The 21,445-nt window shown below is 43.0% G+C and overlaps 1 protein-coding gene across 1 annotated transcript; it reads right to left on the bottom strand.

Annotated features, from left to right (window-relative positions):
- Positions 1 to 119: 119 nt before the first annotated feature.
- Positions 120 to 20,240, bottom strand: LOC141508739 (transcription initiation factor TFIID subunit 1-like). Its single transcript, XM_074217600.1, has 15 exons — positions 20,235 to 20,240; positions 19,436 to 19,553; positions 18,746 to 18,870; positions 11,885 to 11,992; positions 10,917 to 11,072; positions 10,405 to 10,578; positions 8,923 to 9,027; positions 8,155 to 8,355; positions 7,525 to 7,666; positions 7,152 to 7,282; positions 6,614 to 6,679; positions 6,173 to 6,301; positions 5,396 to 5,515; positions 1,274 to 1,455; positions 120 to 366 (listed from the first exon to the last, which is right to left on the bottom strand). Exons 1-15 carry the CDS (start codon positions 20,238 to 20,240, stop codon positions 120 to 122), a joined length of 2,010 nt encoding a protein of 669 aa, XP_074073701.1.
- Positions 20,241 to 21,445: the final 1,205 nt, after the last annotated feature.

Here is a 21,445-nt window from a genome sequence, read left to right as displayed (position 1 = left end):
TTTTTGTGCAGAAAGCTTGTCCTGCTTCAACTAAGAGGATTAACCATTCCACTTCCCATTTCCCACTTCCCATTTTCCCCATGGACATGTCCCTTCCAGACACCCCACTTTTTCCATCATCACGTACCCTGCTTCTCTGTCTTGGTTTTTTTTTGGAGATGAGCACCCCCATCTCCTCGAAGCATCAGCTGATGCAGTTCCTCAAGATCTTGCTTTTCCTTCTGGCTCTTCAACCGCCGAGGATCAGTTTTACCCTCTAGGAGGTCCTCAATATCATGACACATCTTATCTATCATATTATCACTTTCTTCATCTGAGGAGCTATTGTCCGTATCTGTGGTCAACACCTCAGTAGAAGCCAGGACCCTGAGAGAAACAGAGGAAGATGGTTGGGTGGACTTGAGAAAGTAGTTTGCACACCATGCTCCAAATATGTCCTTTTAGGACAGATGTTCTGAAAGCTTTTCACCCAAAGGGAAAGATGGAGCAGGCTACAGCACTAGCAAGACAATCAAAGGCACACCACAGAAGTATTACAGACTCTAGTAGGGTTCTGTGAAGGATGAAGCCTGACTGTAAATTAAATTGGTTCAATATGGCATCTGATCAATGGTCTTGGGCCCTATGACCGATCTTTCCCAAGGCACTCTGGGCTTGCAGGATCCAATGACACAGAGAGGAGAGATGACAGCATATATCAGAGTGAGAGAGAAACGTTAGCCAGAGTGAAGTACATGTGCAGATGGAAAGGGGTGGGGGAGAAGAAGCTTTGTCACACCCATGCTCACCCAGATTTGCACACATATTGCAAGAGCTCCAGAGAGACCTAGAGACACAATTCCTCCCCAAAGGAAACAGAATCTGATGCAATTATCTTCATAGAGACATAACAAGACAGAAAAAAAAACACTGAAGCATGGAGAGACAGAGAAGCCTACTGAGACCCTCCTAGAGAGACAGTGGGGTTCTCAGTGAGACAGATGCACCCAGATGGTCCTGAAGACACACAAAGGAAAACAGACTGGAAACCACATACCAATATACACAGAAACATATACACAGAGACATCCACTCAGAGACCCTCTGGAGAATCACAGAAACATAAAAATACAAAGCCTGGCAGAGAGCCAGAGGACTTCCCATGGAGGTATGTGCCCAAATGAAGGCTTTCAGTGATTCCTCCACAAGGATGCCCAAGAATACAGTTCCTTCCTCTTCTCTCTAATTTTAACCATTCCCTCCCCAGCCTTGCCCACTAACCAATCTCCCATACCTGTTCTGGAGGTCAAAAATTCTTTGAACCTCTTCCTGGAAGTTTTTCTGTTGCTCTGCTCCTGAAGTCTGAGACACTCGAGCAAATTTGGTAAGGTCTCTGGGCTTGGTCCCTGACTGTAGCTCCTTGGTAGACAGGGCTCGGACAGCTGCAATCACCTCCCAGCGAGAGAGTTTCTTGATCTGATGCAGAGACATAGGAAGAGATAGTCATTTTGAGATTATTTGAAGGGGATCCCAACTTTCCCTGAATGCCTTTGGACCTCTTCTACTTCCTTAACTTCTTTCATATTGCCTGTCCCCTGACCCTTTCATTACTGGAATGTAATCTGGCCTTATCTCTAGAGATGGGAATGATTCATTCCTTTCATCTCCTCCACCATCTCCCACCTTCTCCTTCACTCCCATTCCCATCCCCACTTGATGGCAAATCATCCCTAGGTCCCAAAATTCACCCATGGCATTTCCTGCTCACTCTCATTCTTTCTTAGAACCAATAATGATGGATATCCAATCCGCCATTAGAATTTCAGTCACTGGATCTACAGGAACTGGTCTTGCCTGAGCTGAGCTTGGAAGGTAGCTCCCATGTCACCATGAGAGTTGGACAAGATAGAAGGGTATTGGCCACAAGAGTGGATCGTGTCTTAGGTGCTCTCTCATAAATCTTTGAAACTAAGGACTCTAACTAAATTTTCAAGAGACAGAACCCACAGAGGGACCCAATGAGGCAGTTCTCCTACTCAAGATAACCTGGAAAAGAGCAGAAAGACTCTGCTCCCCAGAGTTGGAGGGGCGGCCCACCAGAGCAAAAGAACTTCAGCCTCCCAGAGGCAGCCCCAGGGCGCTGGGAGCCGCAGCTACCAGCAGCAGGAGCATTTCCTGAGCTATGCCCCAAGGAGCACCAGGCACAAAGTGGGGAAACGGGGACCTCTGCCAGAGTGAGCATGTGAAGTCCAGCCCTCAGGGCACACAGCGAGCAGCCTGACCAGCACAGCCCAGATCCAGGAACAGAAGCAGGCGGAGCCTATAAGCAGGAGCCCCCAGGGCATGAGCCCATTGAACCTAGGGAGGGGAGTGGAGAGAGACACTGCAGAGCTCTGCCCCTGGAACAGGACTCTGGGGCTCTGAACACATTCAGATCCTGATTGCAGTCTAGGCCCCCCCACTTCAGCCCCATGGCAGAGGGGGGCACAGACCAGGAGGGAGGACAGAGCCTCACACACTAAGACCCTTGTGGGAGTGTCCCAAAAGCTCAAGAAGTAGCCCAAAACCAGGCCCAGGCTGGGAAAATGAGCAAGCAGAGAAACAGGAGGAACACCATTGAAAAATACATTATCTATGATCCCAAGAAGGATCAATATACTCAGTCTGAAGATGAGGAAGCACAAGCTCCTGCATCTAAAGACTCCAAGAAAAATAGAAATTGGGCTCAGGCTATGACAGAACTCAAAAAAGACTTTGAAAATCAAATGAAGGAGTTAGAAGAAAAACTGGGAAAAGAAATGAGAGAGATGTAGGAAAAACATGAAAATGAAGTCAGCAGCCTAGTCAAGGAAATCCAAAAAAAATGCTAAAGAAAATAGCATGCTAAAAATCAGCTTAGATCAAATCGATAAAACAGTTCAAAAAGTTATTGAGGAGAAGAGTGCTTTAAAAAGCAAAATTGGCCAGATGGAAAAAAGAGATAAGAAAACTCTCTGAGGAAAACAAATCCTTCAAAGAATAGAACTCAGGGAGATTGATGAATTTACGAGAAACCAGGATTCATTACTTCAAAACCAAAAAAATGAAAAATTAGAAGAAAATGTGAAACATCTCATTGAAAAAACAACTGATATGGAAAACAGATTTAGGAAAGATAACTTAAAAATTATTGGAATACCTGAAAGTCATGATCAGGAAAAGAACCTTGACATCATTTTCAAAGAATTACTACAGGAAAATTGCCCTGATATTCTAGAAGCAGAGGGCAAAATAGAAATGGAGAGAATCCACTGATCCCCCCCGCCCCCGAGAAAGAGATCCCAAAAAACCAACCCCTAGGAATATTATAGCCAAGTTCCAGAACTCCCAAGTCAAAGAGAAAATATTACAAGCAGCCAGAAGGATACAATTCAAATATCATGGAGCTGCAGTCAGGATCACACAGGACTTAGCAGCAACTACATTAAAAGCTCATGGGGCTTGGAATACAATATACCAGAAGGCAAAAGAGCTTGGAATGCAACCGAGAATCAACTACCCAGCAAAAGTGAATGTCCTCTTCCAGGGAAAAAGATGGACTTTCAATGAACCAGGGGAATTTCAAATGTTCCTGTTGGGATGGCCAGAGCTGAACAGAAGGTTTGATCTTCAGATACAGGTCTCAGGTGAAGCATAGAGATTGGAGGAGAGGGGGAAAATATGAGGGAACTTAATGATGATGAACTGCATGTATTCCTGTATAGAAAAATGACACTGATAATACTGATATGAACCTTAGTTAATAGAGCAGGTAGAAGGAGCTTTTATAGTTGAAGCACATGAGAAAGCTGAATTTGAAGATAAAATATGGTGTAAAAATGGAGTCAATAGAAAAAAAGGAAATGCAATGGGAGAAAGAAAAAAGGAGACGGGGAATAGGCCAAGATATTTCATATAATAAGATTTTTCTTTATTACAATGAGTTATTGCAATGATATGGAAGGGGGGAAGGCAAGGGGGAATGAGGGAATCTTCACTCTCATCAGAGGTGGCTAGGAGAGGAAACAGCATATATACTCAATGGGGTATAGGCATCTGGAGTAAGAAGGAGGGGGGGACAGGGGAAAAGGGTGGGGATGTGAATGAAGGAGGAGAGGATGGACCATGGGGGGAGAGTGGTCAGATATAACACATTTTCTTTTTTACTTCCTGCAAGGGGCTGGGATTGGATGGCCTGTCTGGGACCATAGGGCCAGGTGGATGCTGAGCCTAAGGGGTGGTATGGGGGCTCAGGGCCTCTTGGCCCCAGGACCAGGGATCTGTCTGCTGCACCACTCAGATACCCTACGGCAGAATCAGAGTGAAAGGAGAGAGAAAATATAGTACCTGGTAGTGAAGAAATACTAAAGGAGGGAGTTGCGATCAGCAATGGCAATAGTGGAAAAATATGGAAGTAACTTTTGTGATGGACTTACCATAAGGAATGTGATCCACCCATGACAGAGTTGTTGGTGTTGGAACAAAGAGTGAAGCACATTTTTTTATTATTGTTATTTTGGGAGGGGGGTGCAGGGCAAATGGGGCTGGGTGGTCTGCCTGGGGCCACATAGCAGGGTGATAGTTGGGTGTTTGAGGCCAGATTTGGACCCGGGTGCTCCTGGCTCAGGGGCCAGTGCTCTGTCCACCACCCAGCCACCCCTACTACTGTTGCTGTTTTATTTTATTTTGGGTCTTTTTTTTTTCTTTTTTTTGGTTTTTGCAGGACAGTGGGGTTGGGATGGCTTGCATGTCACATGGCTGGGTGATTGTTGGGTGTATGGACCGGATATGGGCTCGGGTGCTCCTGGCCCCAGGGCTGGTGCTCCATCCATTGCACCACCTGGCCATACCTACAATTATTACTATTTTTTTTAATTTTATTTTTTTTCTCTCCCCTTTATTGCTCGAGTCTATATTTTTTGGGAGGAGGGGGTATTCTATTTACTCTTAAACAAGAATATTTTATTAATGTATAAAAAAACATTATTTGTACAAAATGAGAATAAATATTGAATATTAGAAAAAAAAATTTTTAAATTCAAAAAAAAAAAGATAGAATGGTATTGCAACACCTGCTCCAAGTCACTAAGGAAGGTCCTGGAGGGAAGGCTTCTTAGACAGGCATAGAGAGTAGAGGAAGGGGCTTCTAAGACATTGGAGCTGACAGGGAACTGGAGACCAAATTGTGGGAATCTGTAAATGTTTTATCTGAAACCCTGCTAAGTGCGGAGGAGTCTTTCTGTGGGTTAGTGACCCTACCAGTACCTGTAAATGATAATCTGAGCCAGAGACAAAGGGAAATGGTCATGGTTAGTCAGATGGCCTCCTTGCTTCTTACCTCCCTAATAAAGATGATGAGTCATAGCCCCATGTCCATACCTGCTTGCCACCTACTCACCTCCTCCTCAGAGACCCCAAATATCCTCAGCAATTTCTGGGCTTTCTTCAGGGTGAGACGGCGAAGGTCTGCATCAGTGCCCATCAGCTTCTCCCCCTCCAACCGGATTTTGTTCTCCTGCTGCAACATCAGGCAGTGGAATTCAGACATTGGGGGTATGCCTCAACTGCCTGAGGTACCCCCTTCCACATCCCCACCAAGTCACCTTGCCGCCTCTTCCAACTCGCACCCTACCATAGTTGCCAAACCAATATCCATCTTTTGAAAAACCCTATCTTGACATCATAAACTGATAGAATCTCTCCATCATTTATACTTCAATTGTACAACTCTACATGGCTCACCCCCCAAAATCCCTTCATCCTTCATGCTCTAGGAATTTTCTTTCTTGGTATCTTCATTCCTCCATCCCCTGCTCCCAATCTGTTAATCCTTGATCCCCAATATCTACCAGTAGGATAGATGTCTTTATGCCATCATCCCCCCAAATCATCCTTCTACATCTTCCTTAATCCACCATGCCTCCATCCCAAAATGTCTCCTTCCATTGTGGCCTCTGCCCCAAATCCCACCATCCTTACACCCAATCTTTTCTTCTTTCCTTTCACATTCCTCCTCCACTCCTTTCTACTTGGAGCCTCCTTTGGCCCATCCTTCTTCTGACCCCAGTTCTACCATTCAAGCTTTTCTTCCTTTCCTTCATATCCCTCCATCCCTTCCAACTTAGAATTCTCCCCTGACTCTGCCCTTCCCCTGCCCAAGGCCCATTCAGCTCACCTTGAGTTTGACATAAGAAATGCCCTCTCCACAGCCTGTGGGATCAGCTGCTCCCTTCACCTCCAGCAGACACTGCCCCTTGGTGGCTTCTAGGAACGCCCGAGTTGTATTCCATGGGGCAGCCTGGACCTAGTATTCAAGGCAGATGAGCCAGGTTAGTCTGATGGAAGACTTAATGATTGAGACTCTTCCTTCCCTGTCCCTCCCAATTCCTTGCTTCCTCCAAAATGGTGACTTTTCCAAAAGTCAAGAAAGGCTAGCCCCTGGCTTGGTGTATGTCAGCTGTAAGGAGCAGTTATTTGACTGGAAATGGTACTTAGGAATTTAGTCTTTTATGTCTTCCTAGATTCAGTCTTCCTTTGGGAATCTCCCCTCTCAGACCAAGGGCCTCAGAAGGTCAGAGTTAATCTCCCACTCCAAGACTGGGGGACCCATAGTTACCTCATCTTCCAGACACATGCCTTCATCCTCTGAGTTCAGTAAACATATCTCCCCATAGCCAGCATCCTAGACAAAGAAATCTTGTCACAATTCAGTTATTCAATCATTCCATAAATGTTTAAGCACCCACTGTGAGTCACTTTAGCAGTGGTGATTCCATAAAGAGGCCAAAGACAGGTCTTTCTCTCGAGGCATTCACAATCATAAGAGGCCGTAGACTGTCCCTCCCTTTGGAGGGGGCCATCTTCTCCCTCCCTCACCCCAAGATCAGGGATTATTCAGAGAATCTAAAATAATAGGATCCCAGAGGCAGAAAATGTGCCCAGAGGTCAACCAATGGGACCTCTACTTTATACACAGGAAAAAATGAGTCCCAGAGATGTCAAGTGATTTGCCCAAGATCCAGAGTTATTAAGCAGGGGAATCAGGATTCAAACTTGGGGACTCAGATCAGCATTCCTTCCACGACCCGACATCATTTCTCCTTCCATTTCCTCTCACTCCCCACTCTACTCACCATGCAAATGATCATACTTACCTTGAGACGCTGCTGGGCAGCCAGCATGCTATATATTGCACAACATTTCTCTGGGGGCATCATGACCCTCAGCTCCTCTTCACTCGGCAGGCGGAATCCAGCCTTCAGCACCCAATAATTAAAATAGATCCCTGAAAGATAAACCAATTACCCCCATAAGAGAGCAAGAACTGGGCCAAGTCTCAAACCTACCTTCATAGTTCAGGCCCCTTCCTCATTCTGGCATTTGAGATCCAAAAACATTTCCTCTTACATCTTTCTATCTTCTTTGACAGGTCACTTCTGAAGACTACCATCTGTCAGCTATCAACCCTTCTTCTCCTCCTCCCTCCCACCATTCTCTTTACTATTTTTAGTCCCTTGGGTCCCTTACCTGTCCTATGGAAATCTGAACATTTAGTGAGCCTCCTTCGAATGCTGCTCTCAGCAAGTCTGGGGAAGGCCTTTCGGATGTCCTCCATGCGAATCCTCCTAGGTCTGTGAGGGCTGTTCCAAAATTGCCTATATATAAACACCTAAAGGAGAAAAGAGGAAAGAGGGAGACATAAGGTTAGTGAACAGATTCCAAAGACCTCTGACCTTCTCCTCCCATATCCCTGAGGCCATGTGTCCCACAATCCTTAACCCTTTCCTTGCCTCCTCAGTCTGACTCGACAGTCTCTAACATTACCATCCAGTTTCCCAAGAGGCCATCTCATACTTATACCCTAGCCTCTGTGACCTAATTCTGCACTCATGTTCTCATGCCTTCCAGGAATCAGAGCTACATCAGGTAAACACCAGCTTTTGCAATATTTTGTCTCCTAATACTTCTTGGGGGAACAGAATTGCATCTGACAGACCCCAAGGTCTTTGACCTTCTAGACCCTATCCCTATAACCTGAGACCTCCTTCCTTGTCCTACTCCCCTCTACCACACACACACACACACACACACACACACACACATACATACATAACACGCACAGAGAAAGAGAGAGAGAGAGATACATAAACACACTACCTGAAGAAATCCATGTATATAATCCTTTGCCATTTTTGAGTTGGGGGCAGGAACTTCATCCAGTGGGCACTGCTGTCCTACAGTAAATATATCCCTCACTTCCCTCAGAAAGCATCTTGTTTTGGTTACCATAACCAGGAAGTCTGTGTCTGCCATCTTATGTGGGTAGATGGGAGCCCGAAAAAGTTTGTTCTCCAAAGCCTATTGAGAGAAGAGAAAGTGTCTTCTACTTACTTCTTACATTTGCAGACAGACTAAATGATATTCCCACACACACTTGACTTTTCAGTCAAACTGTTCACCTCAAAATTCCACCAAAGTTACCTTCTCCCACTTGCATGCACTTGAATTGTCTGTTGAAAATAGACAGAGGTAGACAGAGGCAAAGAAAAGGAAGAGAAATCAGAGAAGGTGGGAGAGAGAAAAAAACAAAGAAAGAAAGGATGGAAGGAATGAAATGGGGGGGTCAGAAGGAAAGAGGAAATAGATATGTTGAGAAACACAGTGAGGAGAGAGGAAGAGGGAGGAGGGAGAGGAGAGAGAGAGAGAGAGAGAGAGAGAGAGGAGAGAGAGGAGAGAGGACAGGAGAGGAAAGGGCAGAAAAGTACAAGAGAGGAAGGGAGATAAAGATAAACAGAGATGATAAAATCCCAAGAAGTGAGAAGAGAAGCAGGTGAATGGATATGATCAGATTGTAATGCTCAGTTCATCAAACTGATGGAGCCCTGACTCAGGTAGATCTAGCATCAAAAGAAGAGAATATTTTACCTGCAAAAACTGTCCAGCATAAAGTTTTCCCAGGAAGGGTGAAGATGAACAGAGCATAAGGTTCCCATATTTGTAGGGAGGCGGTCCAGTGTCCTTCCCAAGTTTCTGTAGAAGAAAAAGGAAAGAACTCGGTCTTTCAGACCTCCAGACACCAAGCTGGATGTCCAACTCCCAGGATCCCTTTGGATTCCCTGCTCCCCTCATGTGTCCATTTGTTGTTGCTGTTGCTGTTGTTCAGTCATATCAGTTGTGTCTGCTGTGACTCCATTTGGGGTTTTCTTGGCAAAGACAGTGAGGTAGTTTGATATTTCCTTTTCCAACTCATTTTACAGATGAGCAAACTAAGACAAAATGGTTAAGAGACCTGCCCAAGGTACTAGAAAATACCTAAGGTCAGCTTTGAACTCAGATGATTCTTCCTTAATTCCGATCTGGCACTCTTAGCCACTGCATCACCTAGCTATTCCATGATGCATTTCTGATTATAAAGATGTTAAGGGTCTCCCTGAGTGTGGTGAGTCTTAAAGAATGGAAGAATGGTGAAGGAGAGAGAAACCTACTCAAAGAAAAGGAGAAGCATTAAGGGAAATGATCATTTTAGAGATGACGTTGGTCTAGCAAAGTCAGTCCTGGGCTATGAAGTCCTTCAAGGTCAAGGATAGAATACACTATGGAATTCAGAGGACAAGCAATAAACCATTCCATTAGCCTGTTTCTATTTTTCTATTGGTCTCCCTGTGTGCATTTCAAATTCTTCTTTACTTTCTTTACCCTTCCTCTGTCCTTCTGTCTTGGCTCCCCCCCATTGCATTACTCTGCTTTTTCTCTTCCTTGTTCCCTTTTGTTAGGTCATCAGTTCTTTTTTCTTTTTCCTTTTTTCTTTCCCTCTGTTTTTCTGCTCACTTTGTTTCCCCTCTAACTCAAGTCTCTTCCTGGGTTACTCCCTTTCTCTCTTTTTTTTTTGCCTCCCCCCACCCAAATATTCTTCATCAGTCTTTCTAGCTCACCTTCTTCCCCTGTTCCTCCCCTCTTGTCTGGTCACAATTTTACGAATCATAATTTTCATCCCAAGCCTTAAGAACTGAATGGAGATGGATTGTCTCTGTTCTGAATTTTGGGGTTAGATGAAGAGAATGATATAATACGATAGGAGATGAATGGTTTTCAACCATGTCCAAACTGATACTAGTACTTTTTAAATCTGGTAGTGACTCTGAAGACACTTCTTCCAATGGAAGGCCATAACTCCAGGGATGGTTAGCTAGACACACCATCTTGAAGAAGCATAAAGACTGAGACAGAGAGGGAAAAACCTTGCAGAAACATACACTAAATATGACTAACGGAAGTTTGAAATCCTAAGGTACTTTTGCACCACTGAGCAAAGAAGAGGCATTTCCTTCAACCTTGTATCTTGGGGTCATAGTTGGGGAACTGACTCATCTTCCCAGTCCACTTCCTTGATTGGTAGTTAGGACTTACCCTTTTGTAATAATTCTGGATCTGAGAGGCCATTCCAACCTGGTTCAAGAAGGGCGGATTCTCCTCACTCCATTCGACAAGAATGAGATCCCCATCTCTCCCACTCAGGTCCTGGATGGTCTTCATGAAAAACATGTGACCTCCCCCTGAAGCCCTCAGCTCTTGCTGTCGTTCCTGATGGAGGAAGCAGGAATACATCAGTGTCAGGCAAGTGGCCCCACCTCAGAGTCCTTTCCATCTCTAAGAACTGAAAGCATGGAACTAGACAAATTTATCATTAAAACACTGCCATGAGACTTTCCCATTTCCCATTTTCTTAAAATATGCTGTTTTGCTTTTGAGGAAACTGTTGACCGGGGAGTTGCCAAAGAGGTACCCCAAGATAGAGGCAAATCTAGGTGTCATTACTCCCACTCATTGACTTCAGGGCATCTCTTTAAATGTAGCATTTCAGATCCCGAAATGAGATCTCAAAAAATAGGAAAATAGATCAAAGAACTGACAGGTCCTACCTGGGCTTTCTTTTCGATGTGACGAGTCAAGCTGCAGACAGGATGAGGCCCTTTGCCCAGCCACCTGAGTGGTGGGCGATGAAACAGGCGGAGCTGCTCAGCCTCCATGTGGGTAGGAAAGAGGCAGGAGTGTAACTTAAGTGCTGGGATTGAATGCTGGAAAAAATGAAAATAGCTTTAAGGTTATTCAGGTTGATGGAGAATTAAGATGGCCTTCTCTATGACCTCCGGGTTCTCTTCCTCTTCAGTCAAGGGTCCTGACCATAATGGCTTTATTCTTCTTCTGTCTTCTTTTTTCTTCTTCTTCATTCTTCTCTCCCCCCTTCCCTCCTATCCTCTTTTCATTCTAAGTCCCTCTCCCCTCTCTTTCCCTCCCTCTGACTGATTCTCTCTCTTTCTCTCTCTCTCTCTCTCTCTCTCTCTCTCTCTCTCTCTCTGTCACTCTCTCTGTCTCTCTCTATCTCTATCACTCTCTCTGTCTCTATCACTCTGTCTTTCTCTCTCTATCACTCTCTCTCTCTGTCTCTCTATCTTTCTGTCTCTCTCTTTCTCCATCTGTCAGACTTGTGCACCTGTTTTCTCGTTTACCTCTGCTTCTATATTCCTGTCTTTATAAGGATCTTTTCTTTTCTCTCTGTTTCCATTTACCTTTCTTTGGCTTTGTGCACTGCCCTCTGATTTCAGCTTTCTGTTTCTACTTTACCTTTCTCTCTAACATATTCTTCCTCCCTGTCTCTAGTTATCTCTATATCTCCCTCTTTGTATGTGGGGGTGGGGAGGAGAAGTTCCTATTCTTTCTCTTTTTTTTTTCCTTCAGGGGTCTGGGATTGACCCTTGAATTCCCAAATCTGTTTGCCTCCCACCTGGTGACAGGAGTTGACAGAATTCATACTCTGATGGCTTTCACTGGAAAAGTTCTTAGGTCAATATAAAGAGGGGAGAAAATGAGAAGTGTCTGAAAATCTCACCTGGATTAAAGGAACTCTGAAAGAAACTTGAAGGCCATGCTGCTGGGGGAAGTAAAATTCATCATTGGACAGGTTCCAGGGGTCCTTGGCTTTCAGTTGGACTGAACCCTGAGGAGAGACAATGGGATGACAATAGAATAAGCAGAAAGGACTTTTTGTGGAAAAACTCAAGAGATGCCAACGTGTTTACAGGAAGGAGAGAGCTAAGACAAAAGGAAAAGGTTAAATAACTTTGCATAGGTTGAATGGGAGTCTGTGCTACTGTCCCTTGCCTCTGGAGAAGGAAGTAGCTGCTCTTGCTCATTAATATAATGAGCAAGGTGGGGGAAATGTATGGGAACCAATGTATCAATTAGATTGTGACCCCGGCCTATGACTAGCATGAAGGGGCAGGAACAAGGCTTTTCAAAGAGGATAAAAGACCTAGTATTTGGGGATTTCCTCAGCCCTCTCCCACCTTGAGAGAGGTGTGCCATTAAGATATCTTAATAAAAACCATTTTAATCACTCTGGACTAAGCCATTTATAACAATGTGGGGGCTCGTTGGGATATTAAGGTAAATCGCTTTTCCTGGTATTTTCCCAGAAGAATACAAGAAAATAATGTTCCAAACAGTTTGATTTCAAACCAGGGGAAATTGGGCAGAGATTCCTGGAAAGATTGGCCTAGGTTTGGAGCCAAGAATGATTAAAATGTCTGGGAGTATGAACTGCAGTAAGGGGTGGCCTCTAAGGTGGTGTAGTAGTGGCCAGAACTGCCCTGGCTGGCTGAGAATCCTCCAAAGAAGGAGAGGTCAGAGGATTATAGGGTGCCCCAAAAGGAGAGAGAGGGGGATTTGGAGCCCCTCTCAGAAAATTCCCCAAAATCCAAAGTCCATCAAGGGGAAGATTGTAGGCTAGATAGGTTCATGGCTTGTAGCCAGGAGCTGGTAGCTGGTAGTAGAAGGACAGAAGGAAGCAAGCCACCAATTGGATCCAATGTGAGTATGGTCCCAAGGGGGGGGTGGGGGGGATGGGTGTTGTGTATGTGGTGTTTCTTGTGTGTTTTGTCTTGTGTAAGCAGTCTGGGTTAGTTATTTCTGGGTCAGGGGACTCAGCTTAAGTTTTAAACTGTGGGGGAGCTGAGAGTTGAACCCAGGAATTTCAGAAGGTAGGAAGGAAAATCTGCAGTTCCCAGTGTCTCCCTGGCGGAGATCAGCCTCTCCCTCACTGAACTGGCAGAAGCAGTGCTGACGGATGGAGCTGGAGAGAGGAGGGGGAGGTTCCTAAAGAGAAAGCTGGGGCAGGGAGAGGTTTAAAAAGGAAAAGAGAGAATTTGAAGGGAGATGATGATTAAGATTGAGAAGTTGTAGGAGGGAGGATTTCTACTTTAACTCTAAACTTGAGTCTAGATGGAGGAGTGCCCCAGTCACCCATGGAGGATGGGGGGGGCAGGAGACTTAGAGGGAAAGAGACCCTGCCACAGATGTGATATGTGATTGGGGGAAGGAAGAAAATACAAAATCCAAGGGTTAGGAGGCACATTTATTGAAAGGAAATTATGCTGCTCTGGCCACATGGCCTAAAAATGCTGACTTCCACTCTGTTTTTATAATTAGGAAATAAATCATTATGTTATCAGGGATATTTACTGATTTCTTTTAGAAAAGAGAACTAAAGAGCACCAAAATTCTGTGATCTGATTTGTTTTGATGTTAAATTGATAGTGATGATACATTATCAATAATCTCATAAAGTCTTTTGTTGGTAAAGGAGGAAAGTGTAATTGTGTCTTATCACATGTTTGTGGAAGGCTATATCTATTTATATAATATATATATTATATATATATAATAACAAAAAGTAAAATCTGCTATTTGAAAATAAGAAAATGTATTAACAGTGCTTAGCATTATAGCATAAATAAGAATTGCACTGGGGTTTTAAATATATGTATGAGATTGGATTCTGAGAGGTTCTGGGTAAAGAGGTCTAAAGACAAAAGTGTGAAAATAGTGGAATATTCATTTTGCTCTTGTTCTAAGGGGAATGAAATGTTTAAATAAGAATCTTATGATTAATGTATATTAACAATGTATGTTTAATTTTAAAGAAGTCAAGAATGGACTTCTCTCTTGGTAACTGCAGACAGCTGATGTGAGGGGCTCTGACTGATAACTGAACAAATAGCAATTGTGTGGTCCTACTGTAGGATAACATTGATGAGTAAGTTATATTTATCACTTATGTGATATTCTTTTGTAACTGCAAAGAGATGATATTTACAATATTTGGTTATCTCTCAAGAATATATAATCTATTTAAATACTGTAATGTTAAAGCCTGGAATGAACATTGAAGGGGTAATAATGGGAAATATCAGAAATTATAACCCCTTTTGGAATAGATCTGTGGATTCATGCACAATGTAATAATGGAAGGATTCTTTTGTACAACCTAGTAATTTGTGTGTTATTCTTATTGCTGTTTTGTTATATTGGAATTAATAACACATGCTGGAAATCTAAAGACACTTAATATGTTCTAATGGTTTTAAAGAATTTTGAAAGTAATAATTTGTATATTGGGGCAGCTAGGTGATGCAGTATGCTCTTCTCGAACACTGATCCTGCAGTCAGGAGGACCTGAGTTCAACTCTGACCTCAGATAAGTAATAATTACCTAGCTGTGTTAACCACATTGCCTTGCAAAAACAAACAAAAAAATAATCATTTGTATGTTAAAGATGGCTAGTAGCTAAACAAGTTTATGTATAGAAGTTTCTAGCTAAATATGTTAATTAGGAATATTTTGGATATATATTCCAAAACTGTGGTTGTTTACTTTGAAGTAAAAGCACCTATGTAATATGAGAAAGATAAACACAAGAAAGTTCATTTGAGATTTTTCTGTGACAGTATTTAGCTTAAATGGTATGTGAGAATTTAGGAGATGATAGGCAGTTACCTGGTCAAAGGAGGTGGTTATTTGTTGTAAACTACAATAGGCTAGAAAGAGGGTTCTCTATCCAAGGGGAATTTGATATACCATCTTTATATAGAGATAGAGTAGATGTCATTTCAGACAAAGGGATGCAGATCTGGAGATCAGAGACCTCCAGTAAGAAATAGGGGAATGAGGCATGTAGGGCCAGCCATAGTCTTGGTTTTAGCAAGGACCCACCAAGGAAGGACACTCAGAGCTTTAGGTAGGAGTTTCATTAATTGGGACCCCATTAAGACTATACTTGGAATTTAGTGAACTGGACTCACCCAAAATTCTAATTAGGTAAAACAACTATTTTAGATCATGGGACTTTTAAATCAATTTCTTTCTTTTTATGTCAGATTCCAGAACAATCAACAAAAAGGAAGGGTTCTTGGGTCAATGTGTTCTTGGACTAAGTACAATGGACTAAAGATGTCAGGTGACAGAGATGTACAATCAAAGGGGTAGCTTTTCAGTATGACCTGAGGCTGGACCCTTTTGATTTGACTTCCCCCAAAGTAACATTGGGATAATGTCTCACCTGGAAGAATAAATCTGGCCTAAGATATTTGACTACCCATACGACCTCTGCCTGGACACTGACATTCAATAATTTTATCTATAAAGGAATTTTCTTTTACTGTCAACTAGAAAAAAGAAGTTTTAGATAGACTGGATTTAATAACCAGATAGGTAAGGTGTGTGGCTCTGACATCTGCTATCAGCTACATGTTAAGACAGGAAGTAAGTTTCCTTAATTTTTATGTTAAAGGGAATATTTAGGTAAGAAGAATGAGAAATTCTTAGGATAATTAGTTTCAAGGTCTAGTTTAGAGAAAGGAATGTGAGCCAGAAAAGTATATCAGAAAAAAGAACTACGGTATATTTGGGAATATTTTGGAAAAGAAAAAAAAATCCATTTTGGTTAAGGACATTTGAGTCAGTTTTATAACGAGAGCAAAAGGTTAAGAAATGTATATACTACCAGCTTAAGTTAATGTGGTAATTCTCAGTGGAGCTTACTCATGTAAAGTGAAATATGTGTGTCAATATGACAGTGAGGCAAAATGTATATTGTAATAAAGTGCCAGAATTTCATTGTCTTGTGATGAAAACGTGTTTTGATCTGAGTAAAATGTTAAGCAGTTTCTTTACCAAAAGAGAAGGCTTCCACATGTCACCTGCTGGAGAGGACCTTTTGGGAACAGATTCAGAAGATGCAGAAGGACATCAGATGTTTCCAGGGGAGAAGAGAAGAGAGGAGAGACACTGGACCAGTTCATTTCTGCCATCTCTCACCTTTGTGTACATTGTGTAGTCAGAGCATCTGTTCCTATAACTTCCCCTTGATTCTGTTAAGTGTGAACCCCTACTTATGCCCCTCTCCTTATGGAAAGGAACAGGAGAGGAAGGGTGAAGGTGTTCTCCATTGAGACAAAAGGAAGTTGAGATTATTGGGTGGCATGATTATATCCTTCATGAGTCTGTATATCCTATCTAGGGAGAGTCCTATCTCTGATTTAGACAATGGGGTATTAGTAATGGTGGAAGGAGAATATGGCCGATAGAAGTCATTGCCCAGTCTTCTGGTGTGGCCAACTGTTGAACTTGTGGTGGTCCACAGCAGTATAATAACTGACCTTGGGAACCAATCCCCAGTTTGGCTTAGATTCTCAGTTCCTGGACAGAGGTGCAATGTGGCACAGGATTCTGATCCAGAGGAGAGAAATACCAGAGGCATGATGCAGTCTATGTCTACACCAGTCTGGCCAGGATATTTTCCTAGGGAGTAACAAATGATTGTGGACTTATGTCCAGAAGCAGGGTACATATATTCTGGACTGTATAACTTAAAGAGATAGGTGACTGAGACTCACATGGGATGCAATGATGGTACCTGGATCCCTTGTCAGGATCCATTATGGTAAAGAAAATTGTGATTACCACTGCATATACCCATCTGCCAAGGGTTGATCAGGGAGTTGTTATCTAGAGTTGTGGGCCTGCTACCTGGTCACAGGATGGGACTTGGGGCTATGGAAGTCCAATTTTTTTTTTTGCAAGGCAGTGAGGTTAAGTGGCTTGCCCAAGGCCACACAGCTAAGTAATTAGTAAGTGTCTGAGGTCAGATATGAACTCAGGTCCTCCTGATTCCAGGGCAGGTGCTCTATTCACTGCGCCACCTAGCTGTATCCCCCCCAATTTATATCTTGATTAGATTCTAAGATGTAGCAGAAACCATTACCATTTATACAGTTAGGGCCTTGGACTTGCTGGTTGACTAAGCCATACAAACAAGAGTTATTCAACAGAGTTGTATTAGACAATCTGTTGATTGGAGAAGGAGGAGTTTGTGATAAATTGAATCTATCAAATTGTTGCCTAAAGATAGATGGCAATAGACAAGTAGTAAAGAAATAAGGAAGGGACATCAGAAAGTTGGTAAACCTGGAAAATAGGATGGGTCCATGCCTGATAATGAGGAAGTAAGATCTTCATAGAAAAAGTCAGTAGTCATGTCAATAATAAGGAATATGATTTGAAGGAGGAATTATTAGGAAAGGGTGGAAAAACAAAATTGATTATAAAAAAAGAAAAAAGGGGGGGAAATTGTGGGAAAGAATCGAGTATTTTGCTTTCAGGTAGGTGAGAAAGGATAATGCCAGAATATCACAGATATCTGTGAGGCTAATACATTACAAAAACCAGGATGTCTGGTCTTTGTGGAAACTCAAGAGAGATCAACCTGTTTACAGGAAAGAGAGAATCCAGACAAAAAGGAAAGGGTTAAATAACTGCATAGGTTGAATGGGAGTCTGTGCTATTGTCCCTTGTCCCCGAAGAAGGAAGTAGCTGTTCATTCTTATTAGGATAATTAGCAAGGAAATGTATGGGGACCAATGTATCAATTAGATTGTGACTCTAGCCAATGATTGGCACCAAGGGGCAAGAACAAGGCATTTCAAAGTGCATAAAAGACCTAACATTTTGGGATTTCCTCACCCCATCCCACTCTGAGAGAGGTGTATCATTAAAATATCTTAGTAAAAACCATTTTAATCACTCTGGACTAAGTACTCATGAGTCATTTATAACATCCTTAAATAAGTGTTCCCTTTCCAAAATACCCATGAATAAGTTAACTGGCTTTTGCTGCAAGACCCTCCAGTTATGATCAACCTATTCCATTTTGGGATACTAAATTATTAAGATACTTATCCTGACAATAATCCTACAGTTGTCTCTCTACACCTTCTATCCAAGTCTCTTATATGTGTCTTTTGTAGCAAAACAGAATAATAGTTAATAATTGCTCAAGTGTTTGTGTGTATGTATGTATGTGTGAAAAGGGGACGGGGAGAGAATCGAAGAAGATGGGGGAGGTAGAGGAAGTTAAAAAGGCAGGAGAAGAAGGAAAAGGATAAAGAGAGAGTCAGAGCAGCCTTGGTAAGCGGGCAGCATCCAGAAGACTGTCCGTGATGGGAGTGAACTTCTGGAAAGCAGGTCTTTAAAGGAGTTAATTGGGGGGATCTACTGATATTTAGCTGGAAAAGACCCTGCAGGACTGACCTGTGAATGAGGATTAGTCTTGTCCAGCTTGACCACAGCTGGCAGAACTGGGACTGCTGTGTGTAAGTTGAAGAAAGGTAGGCTTAGACTTTATGGAAGGAAAAATTCTCTAACAAAGGAGCTGTCTCTCAGAAGATGATGAGTTTGCATCTCTTTGGGAGCTCTTTCCAAAAAAAAGGTTGCATGAGCAATAACACCTTGCATGTGTGGTAGGGGTAGATTGGCTAACTCATCTCAGGCTTCTTCCAGTTCAGAGATTTATTCCTTCAGCTCCTATTCAGAGGTATTCCACTCCCAAAACCCTTGAAACCCCAACACACCCACCTGCTCAATCTCATTCACTCCCGTGATGCCACATTTTAGCATGATTTGATCTTTTTTAGAAAACCTCTTCTGGGTCAGTGGTTTGGGGACAGGAGTCTCTTCTTCCACAGGCTCCTTGATATTAACTGTGAAAAAAGAAATCAGAGGGTGATAGATTGATGACTGGTCAGGATTTGTGCAAGGTGACAGCCAGAATTTGAGCTGTTCTTCTCTAGACTTCAAATGAGGAATTCTTTCTACTGGCCCATTCTCCTTCTTGAGCTAGGTGACCTAATCCTGGGAACTCAGAAAGCCCAAACACATAATCTCTCACTCTTACACTCATAACTGGAAGGAATCCCAAGAGTCACTTAGACTAAACTGTAGGAATCAACTGAACAAATGGTCACCTAGTCTCTAGTTGAAAAGCAGAGCGAAAAGGAGACAATCTATCATCAAAGAGTCCAAAATTACTTCTGTATAATGCTTCCTATACTGGCCTCTTTCCCTGCCACAGCCATTTCCCCAGGATCCAGAATCACATTAAATTAGTTTATAGGTATCTCAAAGTTCTTTTAAGATTCCCACAAACTTCCCCTCCCTGCTCTCATTTGCTGTTGCAGGGTGAAGTAATGGAGTTGGGGCATAAAAAACTTCATACCTAGCAAGAGATTCTCATCATCTGCATTAAGTGTTAAGACTGTAGGATACAATGGTTTGGGCATGGCTTGGACATCCCAAATAATGTTATCTTCCCATCGGCCAGAGATGAGATCTTCATTCTCAGGGATGAAAATTGATCCACCAGGCTGAGAAGGGTCACGGAGACCTGCAAAGGGAGCAAAGTGATGAAGGACAGCATAACTCGCTTAGGGGTAGACCCAACCAAACCTAGGATCTAATATCTAGTCTCACCATTCTCATGCCTAGTAATATTTTCATCTCCATCCCAAAACATTCTCACTCCATCTTTGTCCTCATTTAGACCTATATACCTCTCTCCAACTTCGACTTATCCCCAGGATCATCTCTAATTTCACCTCCTTCATAACCCCCTATATCATCCCCATCTGTATCTTTATCTCCAGTCCCAGTTCCAACTCTGTGTCCCCTGCCTCCATCCTAAACTATACAGACACATGCAGATTGTCATAGCCCAAATACATTTTAACTCCCTCCCCACCCCCATTTTCCATCATGTTCTAGTTCTTCCAGAACTCTCTGACCTGTTTTGAGAAATCTGGTCTTTTCAGAGGGAATCCATCCTGCCTGAGATACTTTCTGGGCATCAGGACAAGATCCTTGCATGTCTCTGTTATCCCAGATTATGTCATCTTCCCAGGATTTCTGAGTGACCATCAGGAAGTTTTCATCCTTCAGCAAAGGGTGGTCTATTTGGGTTGTCTCTTCCTCCTCTTGTGACTTTTCTTTAATTTGAAATCCATAATCAAAACCTCTTCCATGGGGAGGGACGCCCAGCATGTCATACCAAAGCTTGGCAGGGCCATACCGCCATGGGGCCACCTCCTCTATGTGAGAATCCCGGGAGCATTCAGATGATTGAGAACCAGTCTGTGGGGTCACTGGAGCCATCATTTTTGTCTAGGGTTAAACAGAGGATGTGTATTAAATAGGGTTGGGAATGGGGATGAAATTGTGGGGAGTGAATGGTTTAGAAAAGAGACTAAGGAAGGGAACAGAAATGAAACTGGGAGTGGGGAAAATGACAGTAACCTAAATGGAGGGAAACTTGAGGGTGGTTACAATATTAGGATGCTATGGGAGTAGACGTGGGATTTGGGATGGGAAATAGAATCGAAATGGATATTTCCCTCCCCTCCATCCTGACATTACCTCATCATCTGTTAGACATTCCTCAGGGCCTGGTGTTTCAACTATCTGAGTCTTCCCCTGGGGAGGTTTTGAGGGACATTGTTTTTTCTGTTTTTTTCTCATCCTTTTTCTGACCTTCTCCCACACAGTTGGCGTCTTCTTGGATTCAAAGAGTTGGAGAAAACGAAGAGTCTGGAATAGAAAATTCAAAAATGGGAAATGGACCTTCCCGTCTGAGTGGCCAGGTGGGACTCAGATAAAAGAAATCTGCTCTCTCCATCTCTCACCTAGCTACTGTTCAGGGATAGGATACTGAACCTAAGTGGGTTAAGTAGACCACAGCCTTCAGTCTCTGGAAGAGAAACAAAGAGAGAGCAAGAAGGAGAGAGAGAGAGACAGAGAGAGAGAGAGAGAGAGAGAGAGAGAGAGAGAGAGAGAGAGAGAGAGAGAGAGACAGAGACAGAGACAGAGACACAGAGACACAGAGAGAGAGAGAGAGAGAGAGAGAGAGACAGAGAGAAACAGAGACAGAGAGAGAGAGACAGAGAGAGAGAATGTCAAGAGCACTGGGGTTTCTGGTTTGATCTTAGAGAGCTCCTTCAGGGGCCTCAGCTATTCAAACTGAGGAAAAAAAAAAAAATTGGTTCTTCCCAGCCCCACCCTCTTGCTGCCAAAATTCACCAGGACTTCAGATACCTTTAGTGGACTTGTCTGCAAAGTCTCTCAAGAAAGATGATGCATGTCTGTGAGTCTCTGTCACTGTGTCTCTGCCTTCATTTCAGTGTCTTACTGCCTCTACTTTTCTGTTTAGCCAACTCTAGATTGTGTGTCTGTCTTTCCTGATAAGTGGGCTTCTCTGGCTTTATCTCTGTGTCTGAGTATTTGCTT

This window comes from Macrotis lagotis, chromosome 1 (genome assembly GCF_037893015.1).
Source record: "Macrotis lagotis isolate mMagLag1 chromosome 1, bilby.v1.9.chrom.fasta, whole genome shotgun sequence".
Classification (NCBI taxonomy): domain Eukaryota; kingdom Metazoa; phylum Chordata; class Mammalia; order Peramelemorphia; family Peramelidae; genus Macrotis; species Macrotis lagotis.
This window is presented reverse-complemented; position numbering and strand designations above follow the sequence as displayed.

Excerpts from the sequence above, each read along its gene's own strand:
- LOC141508739 (XM_074217600.1), bottom strand. Across the intron at positions 11,073-11,884 it reads TCAGAGTTCCTTTAATCCAG|CATTCAATCCCAGCACTTAA; the intron begins GTGAGATTTTCA and ends CATTTTTTCCAG. Across the intron at positions 8,356-8,922 it reads ATGCTGGACAGTTTTTGCAG|GCTTTGGAGAACAAACTTTT; the intron begins GTAAAATATTCT and ends TTCTCTCAATAG.